The 13,517-nt window shown below is 41.0% G+C and overlaps 1 protein-coding gene across 1 annotated transcript; it reads right to left on the minus strand.

Annotated features, from left to right (window-relative positions):
• Window positions 1-10,437: 10,437 nt before the first annotated feature.
• LOC127838343 (hepatitis A virus cellular receptor 1-like) lies at window positions 10,438-12,030 on the minus strand. The gene is made up of 2 exons (XM_052366083.1): window positions 11,914-12,030; window positions 10,438-11,202 (listed from the first exon to the last, which is right to left on the minus strand). Exons 1-2 carry the CDS (start codon window positions 12,028-12,030, stop codon window positions 10,438-10,440), a joined length of 882 nt encoding a protein of 293 aa, XP_052222043.1.
• Window positions 12,031-13,517: the final 1,487 nt, after the last annotated feature.

A 13,517-nucleotide genomic window follows, 5' to 3' on the forward strand; every position in this document is an offset into this window, starting at 1 on the left:
ATTAAACTGTTTTTACTCACTGTGACCTTGACCTTTGACCTAATGACCTGAACATCAATAGGGGTCATCTTCGAGTCATGATCAATGTACCTATGAAGTTTCATGATCCTATGCGTAAGTTTCTTGTGTTATCATCCGGAAACCATTTTACTATGTCAAGTCACCGTGACCTTGACCTTTGACCTAGTGACCTGAAAGGCAATAGGGGTCATCTGCGAGGCATGATCAATGTACCTAAGAAGTTTCATGATCATAGGCGTAAGCATTCTTGAGTTATCATTTGGAAACCATTTTTCAAAGTTGACCCATGTGACCTGAAAATCATTAGGGGTCATCTGCGAGTCATGATCAACGTACCTATGAAGTTTCATGATCCTAGGCATAAACGTTGTTGAGTTATCATCTGGAAACCATTTCACTATTTCGGGTCACCGTGACCTTGACCTTTGACCTAGTGACCTAAAATTAAATAGGGATCATCTGCGAGTCATGATCAATGTATCTATGATGTTTCATGATCCTAGACATAAGCGTTCTTGAGTTATCATCCGGAAACCATTTAACTATTTCGGGTCACAGTGACCTTGACCTTTGACCTAGTGACCTCAAAAGGGGTCATCTGCGAGTCATGATCAATTTATCTATGAAGTTTCATGATCCTAGGCATAAGCGTTCTTGAGTTATCATCCGGAAACCATTTTACTATTTCGGGTCACCGTGACATTGACCTCTGACCTAGTGACCTGAAAATCAATAGGGTTCATCTGCGAGTCATGATCAATGAACCTATGAAGTTTCATGATCCTAGGCATAAGCGTTCTTGAGTTATCATCCGGAAACCGTTGTACTATTTCGGGTCACCGTGACCTTGACCTTTGACCTAGAAACCTCAAAATCAATAGTGGCCATTTGCGAGTCATGATCAATGTACACATGAAGTTTCATGATCCTAGGCATAAGCGTTCTTGAGTTATAATCAGGAAACCATTTTACTATTTCGGGTCACCGTGACCTTGCTCTTTGACCTAGTGTCCTCAAAATCAATATGGGTCATCTGCGAGTCATGATCAATGTACCTATGAAGTTTCATGATCCTAGGCATAAGCATTCTTGAGTGATCATACGGAAACCATCTGGTGGACGGACATACGGACATACGGACCGACATGTGCAAAACAATATACCCTCTCTTCTTCGAAGGGGGGCATAATAATACAGTAGCATGAACCAACAATGGAGGCAACATGTTATGTCACAATTTGGCAGTGTATAAAAAGTGGTACTTAATTATCTCGCTAAACATGGGTCTAAATTACGTTTAAAAGCTATTTTCTGATTGGATGAAACAGTCCAAAATCATCCAATAAATGAAGTCGAAATATTTATCTTGCGGAACATGCAATGCCATGCCGCATGCAAACTATCAATAAAGTAAATATCGTAAATCAAATAGTTTTTTTTTCGCGGTCATTGACAGTGTTCCTGGCTGAAATAATGCAATATTACTTTTAAATCATTCATGTATTAGATTTTAGCAAGAAAGAGGTAGAATATTAGTGTAAAACATATTTTTCATATTTAAACTTGTATCTGCTACAATTTAACGAGTGGTTACGGAAATAACCGATTGTACAGATGTATCGACAGACATGCAAAACGAAAGAATAGCTTGCATATTTCAAGTTTATCAGCCTTGAAATTACCTATTAATCAAATGAGAATCGAAATTATTAAAATATAAACCAGTAATGTTCATTAACACCAAAATCTTTGGGCACAACCATCATATTTTTGGAAACCGTAACGTATAGTTTTTCGGAAACTGACGATCGGTAATTTCCATAACCATATGGAAAATTTCATCACTGACAAGTTTCGTTTCTAATGTTTTTCTCAAATATTCTACCACAAAATTATTGTATACCATTACAAAAATGAATGACAAGTAATACTTCCTTGATTTTGGGGAGGGACACTGTCTATAAATGATTATAAAAACGCATTAAGGCTAAACTTAAGTGCATAAAATATTGAAAAATAAATCATAATTCAAGTGTAGACAAGTGTTCGTTTTATCCGATATATTCATTCATTCACATTGCTCAGACACTCAATTATATTGGAAATTATTACGAATATCTGATAAAACTTGCACTATTTATTTTTATCTTTAAACTTCCATTTCATAAATGTTTTTTGATAAACGTCGTCAATTATTAATTGTATATAGATTTCTCTATAGTTTAAAAACATTTAGGCAAATATTTCTCATGTAAGATAAAATGCAAATAATTAATAAAATATTCCCTTTTAATCAGTATGTTGGTTTATCGGTCAATAACAATATCACTTTGAACATTGAATTATTTAAAAGTTATAACAAGCATTAAATGTTCTCCGAACAAATGATTCATAACACATATAACAGATTGATAGGAAGATATGAACAAACCAAGGTTGCTAGGCTGTCCGCCTTGAATGGTCCTGTTAGTATGGAAGTACTTGATATATAAACTTATTAGCCTGTCGGTGTTGTAAAGACATGAATATTTTATGAATGTCTCAAAGTGTAGAATTATTTTGCATTTAGTAAAAGAAAGGCAACATATAACCCTTAAGTGGCTGACACGAACTTGTGGCTGAATACAACTAAAACGAGGCATTATGATTCTTGAAAATTAAAGTAAACATCATTTTATATGAATTTTCTGATCAAAAGTGTTATTTTAAGTGAATAGGTGAAATACATTTTCAAGAATAAACAATATAATTATAAATGTTTTGGCGAAGTGCATCATAGTATTATCATAGTACCAGTTTTGGTCTAAAAATCCAGTAACCTTTTTTAAATTTCATAACCCCTTGTTGCAAAAAAAATTCATGAAAAATAGAATTTTCAGAGTAACCTATTAAAATAAAATAAAAAATGCTTTATTAGACCCTAAATATTATTTTTGCAATCATTTTTCATCAATTACAAATAAAAAAAATTGTTTCATACTACTCATGGTACTATTTTTTTTGTCAGAAAATTAATTATATTTTAAGAAAATGCGTTACCCCTTGTTGCCAACTAATTCATAAAAGATATAATTTTCAAAGATATCCTTTGAAACAAAAAGAAAATGCCTTCTTAAACCTAAAATGTTATTCCTTCGAGCATTTTACATCAATTATTAATGTTTGAAAAAATCATTGGTTCATGCTAAATACTGTTTGATATACTGTAAATAATGTAACTACACATCCAAGTTGTGAGTCCATCAAACTATTGCAACCGAAACACCTGGTGTGCCAAGGCACCAGCCGAAGTCAAATGCCTTCTGACTTAGTGCATTTTACTATTTATATTTGTATGCATTTGTATGTGTTTGAAAAAAAATGTATAATCTTTAATGACATCTTCTGACCATGCATGTCCTAGATTTCAAAATCCAGGCCCTGGTCTGACACATTGGTAACATTAACGTTAAACAGTTACCAGGCTTCTGAATATAATAAGCCAGGTCACATGAAAAGGGCAGTCTACTCAGTATCCAATCAAACTATTTGTCATTGTCAGAAAACCGCTCTTAAGCAAACAGCTTTCAAGCAACTGCAGGCTGAACTGGATCTAAACTGGCCACAATCGCCTTAATGTCTCTTTTACTGGGATACAGTTCATTTGACTTTAAAGGGATCTTTTCACGTTTTGGTAAATTGACAAAAATTGAAAAAAGTTGTATCGGATTCGCAAATTTTCGTTTTAGTTATGTTATTTTTAGGAAACAGTATAACTGAACATTTACCATGGTCTAATATAGCCAGTATATGCATCTTTTAACGATTTAAAAATTATAAAGCGTTGCAACGCGAAACGATTGAATAATTTGGAGAGTTTGCTTATATAAGGTATAAAATACGTCAACCATTTATACTTGGCAGAATAGTCGAGCAGGCTAATGCGTTTTTACTCCAGGACTAAGGGGGTCACTGGTTCGAACCCTGCTGCGGACTACTTTTTTTTAAAGAATTTTATTCTGGATTTTTAACTGGAGCTTTTAAGATCTAATGTTTACATTTATCAATGTAAAGCATTTAATGACTAACTTCAAAACATGTCAAAATCTGTGAAAAGGCCTCTTTAACATAATATCTACTCCTATTAATATGAGGTCAATAAACATGGACTAAACGGTAAATTACGTCTAATTATTTGGACTATAATTATATCAACTACTTAAATAGAAAGAAGAAAGAATTCATACAAACCAGTAATTTGAGTAAAGAGTTTGTAATCAATGTTGTATTTCAGGACAGCTTGGTGATATGCAAATCCCATATGACATGTTGATATCGGGTATCATACCCATTCAATAAGTCGCAAAATGCTCGTACAAAATTTATAAAGCAAAATTTGACTTAAATTGATAACTAAAAATACCAGTATCATCAGTATGCCAGTTTTGCCTTGTCAAGCTGTCGAGATCAAGAAAGTGCTTCATTCACATTGAATATGTCCTTCGAATTCCATTTATTGTTGTATAACTAAATAGCGATACAAGCCGATTTAAGCTGTAAGAAAGTTTTGACACGAGTGTTATCAAGTCTCTCATGGGCGAAGCCATTGTTGTAGAAAGTGATCCATTCACATCGAATATATCCTTCGAATTCCATCCATTGTTGTCATTAGCGGAGATTTAGTAATAATAATTCATATATCATAAATGACAGATTCTAAATAGCGAAACAAGCCAATTTATGCAGTAAGAAAGTTTTGACTCGAGACTCCCATGGGTGCGGCCATTGTTGAATGTTGAAAAACGAACGACAACTCTGCTAGGAGAATGTTATCAATGAAAATCAACGAGGTCGAGGTATTTCGATTAGAAAATTCGAGTTATCTCAATCGGACTGGCTCGGTCTTTTACATAGGTCGCCATTGTGAAGAATTATTTGATGGTTATCATACCTTAGACGATGTTGCCAGCATCGTCAAAAAAGGACGTTATTTACTTTCACGAGGTTGACATGAATTCCTTTTGATTGTGCTTATCACTTAGGCCTGTTCACTTACTTCAGTTGCGTAAAGTATCGCACAGGCTGTCTGGGATAATACTCTCCGCATCGACTGGATGTAGTTTAGAAGGGACTTTCTTTAAATGACAAATCAATTACGGTAAAGTGGAATGCACAAGCTAATCTATGACGATAATACAAGCCAAAGCATTAAGCCCAGTGTTCCCAGAGAGCGACTCATTGGTGAATAAATGTCTATATGTCTAACTCTATCCCGTTATGTCAGTTCCTTCATATCTGTTCACGATTGCAGAATCATGATTATAAAAGATGCTTGATTGAAAGTTCATGAAGTGCAGTAATGTATTTCATGTATTGCGGAATCACAGAGATAAAAAAGGATAACACACAGATCAGAAAAGGAGCAGCACACTATACAGTAATGCGTAAAATGATCTAGTAAGCCGAAAGACTGGTCTTCGTTTTCACACGCAAACATATTTTAACCACATGTGGTTAGAGTGTGACTATACTATACATTAGTAAAAAAACATCATCTTGAATGAAAAATAATCAAATAATAACGAAAAATCCAGTAAGGATGGCCGTACTTGATGCAGTTGTAGAGTAAGGATGACCATACTTTATGCAGTGGTAGCGTGAGGATGACCGTTCTTGATTTAGTGGTAGAGTGAGGATGATTGTACATGATTCACTGGTAAATTGAGGATTAACGTTCTCCATTTTGTTGTAAAATGGGAATGGCCGTCATTGAATCAGTAGTAGAGTGAAGATGGCCGTACAGTGGTAGAGTGAGGATGGCCATACTTGATTCAGTGGTAGAGTGCGGGTGATCGTACTTTATTCAATGGTAGGGCGAGGATGGCCGTACATGATTCAGTGGTAGAGTGAAGATGTTCGTACGTGATTCAGTGGTAGAGTGAGGATGGCCGTACATGATTCTGTGGTAGAATTAGGATGGCTCTACTTGATTCAGTGGTAGAGTGAGAATGGCAGTACAGAGGTAGATTGAGGATGGCCGAACTTGATTCAGTGGAAGAGTTAAGATAGCCGTACAGTGGTAGAGTGAGGAAGGTCGTACTTAAGTCAGTAGTACAGTAAGGATGGCCGTACCTGATTCGGTTTTAGAGTGAAAAATGTCGTAATTGATTCAGTGGAAGGGTGCGGATGGCCGTGCAACGGTAGTGGGGATGGCCCTACAGTGGTTGAGTGAGGATGGCCGTACTGTGGTAGAGTGAGGATGGCCGTACTTTGGTAGAGTGAGAATTGTCGTACAGTGGTATGTGAGGATGGTTATCAAGTGGAAGAGTGAGGATGGCCGGACAGTCGTAGAGTAAGGATGGCTGTACTTGATTTAGTGGAAGATTGAGGACGGACGTACTGGATTCAATTATAGAATGGGGATGGTCGTACAATGGTAGAGTGAGGATGGCCTCACAATGGTAGAGTGAAGAGCGGCGCACTTGATTTGATGGAAGTGATGATGGCCGTACATTTGTTGAGTTAGGATGGCCGCACAGTGGTGAAGTAAGGATGGGCGTATCGTGGTAGAGTGAGGAGGTCCGTTCATAATTTAGTAATAGAGTTAGGATGGCCGTACTTGATTCAGTGGTAGAGTGCGGATGGTCGTACTTTATTCAATGGTAGAGCGAGGATGGCCGTACATGATTCAGTGGTAGAGTGAGGATGGCCGTATGTAATTCAATGGTAGAGTGAGGATGGCCGTTATTGATTTTGTGGTAGAATGAGGATGGCCGTACTTGATTCAGTGGTAGAGTGAGGATGGCCGTACAGAGGTAGATTGAGGATAGCCGAACTTGATTCAGTGGTAGAGTGAGGATGGCCGTACAGTGGTAGAGTGAGAAGGATCGTACTTGAGTCAGTTTAAGAGTACGTACTTGATTCAGTGGAAGAGTGACGATGGACGTAGAGTGGTAGTGAGGATGGACGAACATTGGTTGAGTGAGTATGGCCGTACAGTGGTCGAGTGAGAATGACCATACAGTGGTAGATTGAGGATGGCCGTATTGTGATAGAGTGAGGATGGCCGTATAGTGGTTAAAAGAGATGGCCGTATTTGATTCAGAAGTAGAGTGAGGATGGCCGTACAGTGGTAGAGTAAGTATGGCCGTACAGTGGTTGAGTGAGGACGGCCGTACAGTGATAAAGTGAGGATGGCCGTACAATGGTAGAGTGAGAATGGCCGTATAGTGGTTAAAAGAAATGGCCGTATTTGATTCAGAAGTAGAATGAGAATGGCCGTACAGTGGTAGAGTGAGTATAGCCGTTCAGTGGTTGAGTGAGGATGGCCGTACAGTGGTTGAGTGAGCATGGCCGTACAGTGGTAGAGTGAGTGTGGCCTTACCATACAGTGGTTGTGTGAGGATGGCCGTACAGTGATTGAGTGAGAATGGCCCTACAGTGGTAGAGTGAGGATGTCCGTATATGATTCAGAAGAAGAGTGACGATGGCCGTACAGTTGTAGAATGAGGATGTCCGTTATTGATTAAGAAGTAGATTGAGGATGGCCGTACAGTGGAAGAACGAGGATGGCCGTACAGTGGTAGAGTGAGGATGGCCGTACAGTAGTAGAATGAGGAAGGTCATACAGTGGTAGAGTGAGGATGGACTACAGTGATAGAGTGAGTATGGCCGTATTTGATTCAGAACAGACTGAGGATGGACGTACAGTGGTAGAGTGAGTATGGCCTGGCCATACAGTGGTTGTGTGAGGATGGTCGTTCAGTGGTAGAGTGATGATGGCCGTACAGTGGTTGAGTGAGGATGGCCTACAGTGGTAGAGTGAGGATGGCCGTATAGTGGTAAGGTCAGATAGCCGTATTATTCAGAAGTAGAGTGAGGATAGCCGTACAGTGGTAGAGTGAGTATGGCCGTACAGTGGTAGAGTGAGTATGGCCTACAGTGGTAGAGTGAAGATGGCCGTATAGTGGTAAAGTGTGATGGCCGTATTATTCAGAAGTATTGTGAGGATGGCCGTACAGTGGTAGAGTGAGGATGGCCGCACAGTGGTAGAGTGAGTATGGCCGTATAGTGGTAAAGTGAGTATGACAGTATTTGATTCAGGAGTAGAGTGAGTATGGCCGTATTTGATTCAGAAGTATAGTGAGTAAGGCCGTACATTGGTTGAGTGAGGATGACCGTATTTGATGCATAAGTAGAGTGAGGATGGTCGTTCAATGGTAGTGAAGATGGTCGTACAGTGGTAGTGAGGATGGTCGTACAGTGGTAGTGAGGATGGTCGAACAGTGGTAGTGAGGATGGTCGTACAGTGGTAGAATGAGGGTGGTCGTACAGTGGTAGTGAGGATGGTCGTACAGTGGTAGAGTGAGAATGGTCGTTCAGTGGTAGAGTGAGAATGGTCGTCCAGTGTTAGTAAGAATGGTCGTACAGTGGTAGAGTGAGGATGGTCGTACAGTGGAAGTGAAGATGGTCGTACAGTGGTAGTGAGGATGGTCGTACAGTGGTAGTGAGGATGGTCGTACAGTGGTAGTGAGGATGGCCGTACAGTGGTAGTGAGGATGGTCGTACAGTGGTAGTGAGGATGGTCGTAAAGTGGTAGTGAGGATGGTCGTACAGTGGTAGTGAGGATGGTCGTCCAGTGGTAGAGTGAGGATGGCCGTACAGTGGTTGAGTGAGGATGGTCCTACAGTGATAGTGAGGATAGTCGTACAGTGGTAGAGTGAGGATGGTCGTACAGTGGTAGTGAGGATTGTCGTACAATGGTAAAGTGAGGATGGTCGTACAGTGGTTGAGTGAGGATGGTCGTAAAGTGGTTGAGTGAGGATGGCCGTACAGTGGTAGTGAGGACGGTCGTACAGTGGTAGTGAGGATGGTCAAACAGTGGTAGCCTGAGGATGGTCGTACAGTGGTAGTGAGGATGGTCGTACAGTGGTAGTGAGGATGATCGTACAGTGGTAGAGTGAGGATGGCCGTAGAGTGGTAGAGTGAGAATGGTCGTACAGTGGAGTGAAGATGGTCGTACAGTGGTAGAGTGAGGATGGCCGCACAGTGGTAGTGAGTATGGTCGAACAGTGGTAGAGTGAGTATGGTCGTACAGTGGTAGAGTGAGGATGGTCGTACAGTGGTAGAGTGAGGATGGTCGTACAGTGGTAGTGAGGATGGTGGTACAGTGGTAGTGAGGATTGTCGTACAGTGGTAGTGAGGATGGTCGTACAGTGGTAGAGAGGATGATCGTACAGCGGTAGATGAGGATGGCCGTACAGTGGTAGAGTGAGGATTATCGTACCGTGGTAGTGAGGATTATCGTACCGTGGTAGTGAGGATGGCCGTACAGTGGTAGAGTGAGGATAGTCGTTCAGTGGTAGTGAGGATGGTCGTACAGTGGTTGTGAGGATGGCCGTACAGTGGTAGTGAGGATGGTCGTACAGTGGTAGTGAGGATGGCCGTACAGTGTTAGTGAGGATGGACGTACAATGCTAGTGAGGATGGTCGTACAGTTGTAGAGTGAGGATGGTCGAACAGTGGAAGAGTGTGGATGGTCGAACAGTGGTAGAGTGAGGATGGTCGTACAGTGGTAAAGTGAGGATGGTCGTACAGTGGTAGAGTGAGGATGGTCGTACAGTGGTAGTAAGGATGGTCGTACAGTGGTAGTGAGGATGGCCGTACAGTGATAGAGTAAGGATGGACGTGCAGTGGTAGTGAAGATGGTCGTTCAGTGTTAGTGAGGATTGTCTTTCAGTGGTAGTGAGGATGGTCGTACAGTGGTAGTGAGGATGGCCGTACAGTTGTAGAGTGAGGATGGTCGAACAGTGGAAGAGTGTGGATGGTCGTACAGTGGTAGAGTGAGGATGGTCGTACAGTGGTAGAGTGAGGATGGTCGTACAGTTGTAGAGTGAGTATGGTCGTACAGTGGTAGTGAGGATGGTCGTACAGTGGTAGTGAGGATGGCCGTACAGTGATAGAGTAAGGATGGACGTGCAGTTGTAGTGAAGATGGTCGTTCAGTGGTAGTAAGGATGGTCTTTCAGTGGTAGTGAGGATGGTCGTACAGCGGCAGTGAGGATGGTCGTACAGTGGTAGTGAGGATGGTCGTACAGTGGTAGAGTAAGGATGGTCGTACAGTGGTAGTGAGGATGGCCGTACAGTGGTAATGAGGATGGTCGTACAGTGGTAGAGTGAGGATGGTCGTACAGTGGTAGTGAGGATTGTCGTACAGTGGTAGTGAGGATGGTCGTATAGCGGAAGTGAGAATGGTCGTAGAATGGTAGTGAGGATGGTCGTACTGTGGTAGAGTGAGGATGGTCATAAAGTGGTAGTTAGGATGGTCGTACAGTGGTAGAGTGAGGATGGTTGTACATTGGTAGTGAGGATTGTCGTAAGTGGTAGTGAGGATGGTCGTACAGTGATATAGTGTCAGGATTGCCGTACAGTGGTAGAGTTAGGATGGTCGTGGAGTGGTAGTGAGAATAATCGTACAGTGGTAGTCAGGATGGTCGTACAGTGGTAGAGTGAGGATTGCCGTACAGTGGTTGAGTGAGAATGGTCGTAGAGTGGTAGTGAGGATGGTCGTACAGTAGAGTGAGGATGGTCGTACAGTGGTAGTGAGGATGGCCGTAGAGTGGTAGTGAGGATTGTCGTAGAGTGGTAGTGAGGATGGCCGTACAGTGGTATTGAGGATGGCCGTACAGTGGTAGTGAGGATGGTCGTACAGTGGTAGTGAAGATGGTCCTACAGTGGTAGAATGAGAATGGTCGTACAGTGGAAGAGTGAGGATGGTGGTACAGTGGTAGTGAGGATGGTCGTTCAGTGGTAGTGAGGATGGTCGTACAGTGGTAGAGTGAGAATGGTCGTACAGTGGAAGTGAGGATGGTCGTACAGTGGTAGTGAGGATGGTCGTACAGTGGTAGTGAGGATGGCCGTACAGTGGTAGAGTGTGGATGGCCGTACAGTGGTAGTGAGGATGGTCGGACAGTGGTAGCGAGGATGGCTGTACTGTGGTAGTGAGGATGGTCGTACAGTGGTAGTGAAGATGTACGTACAATGGTAGTGAGGATGGTCGTACAGTGGTAGAGTGAGGATAGTCGTACAGATGTAGTGAGGATTGTCGCAAAGTGGTAGAGAGACTTTTGCCGTACAGTGGGAGTGAAGATAGTCGTACAGTGGTAGTGAGGATGGTCATACAGTGGTAGTGAGGATGGCCGTACTGTGGTAGTGAGGATGGTCGTACAGTGGTAGTGAGGATGGTCGAACAATGGTAGAGTGAGTATGGTCGTACAGTGGTAGAGTGAGGATGGTCGCACAGTGGTAGAGTGAGGATGGTCGTACAGTTGAAGTAAGGATGGTCGTAGAGTGGTAGTGAGGATTGTCGGACAGTGGTAGAGAGGATGGTCGTACAGTAGTAGAGTGAAAATTGCCGGACAGCGGTAGTGAGGATGGTCGTACAGTGGTCGTGAGGATGGTCGTACAGTGGTAGAGTGAGGATGGTCGTACAGTGGTAGAGTGAGGATGGTCGTACAGTGGTAGTGAGGAAGGTCGTACATTGGTAGTGAGGATTGTCGTACAGTGGAAGTGAGGATGGTCGTAGAGTGGTAGTGAAGATGGTCGTACAGAGGTGGAGTGAGGATTGCCGTACAGTGGTAGAGTAAGGATGGTCGATCAGTGGTAGTGAGGATGGTCGTACAATGGAAATGAAAATGGTCGTACAGTGGTAGTGAGGATGGTCGTACAGTTGTAGAGTGAGGATGGTCGTACAGTGGTAGTGAGGATGGTCGTACAGTTGTAATGAGGATTTCCATACAGTGGTAATGAGGATGGTCGTACAGTGGTAGTGAGGATGGCCATACAGTAGTAGTGAGGATGGTCGTACAGTGGTAGTGAGGATGGTCGTACAGTGGTATATTGAGGATGGTCGTACAGTGGTAGTGACGATTGTCGTACAGTGGTAGTGAAGATGGTCGTACAGTGGTAGAGTGAGGATTGCCGTACAGTGGTAGAGTGAGGATTGTCGTGGATTGGTAGTGAGGATGGTCATACAGTGGTAGAGTGAGGATGGTCGTTCAATGGTAGTGAGGATGGTCGTACAGTGGTAGAGTGAGGATGGTCGTATAGTGGTAGAGTGAGGATGGTCGTACAGTAGTAGTGAGGATGGTCGTACAGTGGTAGTGAGGATGGCCGTACAGTGGTAGAGTGAGGATGGTCGTACAGTAGTAGAGTGATGATGGTCGTACAGTGGTAGTGAGGATGTTCGTACAGTGGTAGTGAGGATGGCCGTACAGTGGTAGAGTGAGGATGGTCGTACAGTGGTATTGAGGATGGTCGTACAGTGGTAGTGAGGATGGTCGTACAGTGATAGTGAGGATGGTCGTACAGTGGTAGTGAGGATGGTCGTACAGTGGTAGTGAGGATGGCACTAACACATATTATAAAATACACGACTCGGTTTCTGATTTCCATGGTAATTTTCTTGAACTTGACATTTTTGTTATCGGATATTGCTTTACTTTGCTTTCTTTAGATGGACCAAATAATGACTCATTTTATTTTTAACTGATATCTTTGAAGTTATTGAAATACTTGAAAATGAGGCTTTTATTATATGTGGCGATTTTAACTTAGTTTTATATATCCTGTATTAGATAACTTTAATTACAAAAAAGTCAATAATTATAAAACTCGAAATCAAGTCTTTGAATTAATTAAATGATACAATCTTGTTGATCACTTCCGTCAACATAACCAGTCAAAAATAAAAATTAAGATGGCGAAGTACAAATCCAATACAACGGGCTAGGTTTGGTAAAGTTTGTATCACATCTGATTTCTTGAAATATTTTAAAGCAACTGAAAGTGTACTAAATATTTAATCTTTACATTCAATAATTACTTTAAACTTAACTGTTAGCAATTTTTTCTCATAGACCAGGTCTTTGACAACATAACAATTCTCTGCTGTCAGTCATTTTCTATGTTTTGGGAATAAACAAACATATGGATGACATTACAATTCAATACGCTGTGCCCATTTACAATTATAAAAATATAAATGCAATTATTTACAGTGAATTACAGTTTAAAACAAGTGATTAAGTCTTTTCGACAATCTGCTTATGGAATTAAGTGGTAAATCTATTTCAAATGGGTTATATATATATATATATATATATATATATATATATATATATATATATATTTATATATTTATTTATTTATTTATATAAAAGAAACAAAACTTATAGAAAGCAAATTATTACAAAGAATTAAAGAGTTGGAGGTAAACTTTTCAGATGCGAATATTGAAGAACAAGCAAACTTAAAATCAGAAATACCTATCATTCAGAACAAAACAATAATAAAAGGATGTATGCTTAGATCCACATTTCAATAGACTGTACATCGTGAAAAGACGAATACTTTTGAAATGTCAACAAATTCACTCTCAACTCAGGGTAGAGGCTAAATTAATTACTAAAACTATGTTTTAAACATCAGTAATTATTATTCATACCAATATACAATTCG

This window comes from Dreissena polymorpha, chromosome 1 (genome assembly GCF_020536995.1).
Source record: "Dreissena polymorpha isolate Duluth1 chromosome 1, UMN_Dpol_1.0, whole genome shotgun sequence".
Taxonomy (NCBI): domain Eukaryota; kingdom Metazoa; phylum Mollusca; class Bivalvia; order Myida; family Dreissenidae; genus Dreissena; species Dreissena polymorpha.

Excerpts from the sequence above, each read along its gene's own strand:
- LOC127838343 (XM_052366083.1), bottom strand. The coding sequence starts at position 12,030 with ATGACCATCCTCACTACCAATCCACGACAATCCTCACTCTACCACTGT. Across the intron at positions 11,203-11,913 it reads CGACAATCGTCACTACCACT|TACGGCCATCCTCACTACCA; the intron begins GTACGACCATCC and ends TCACTACCACAG.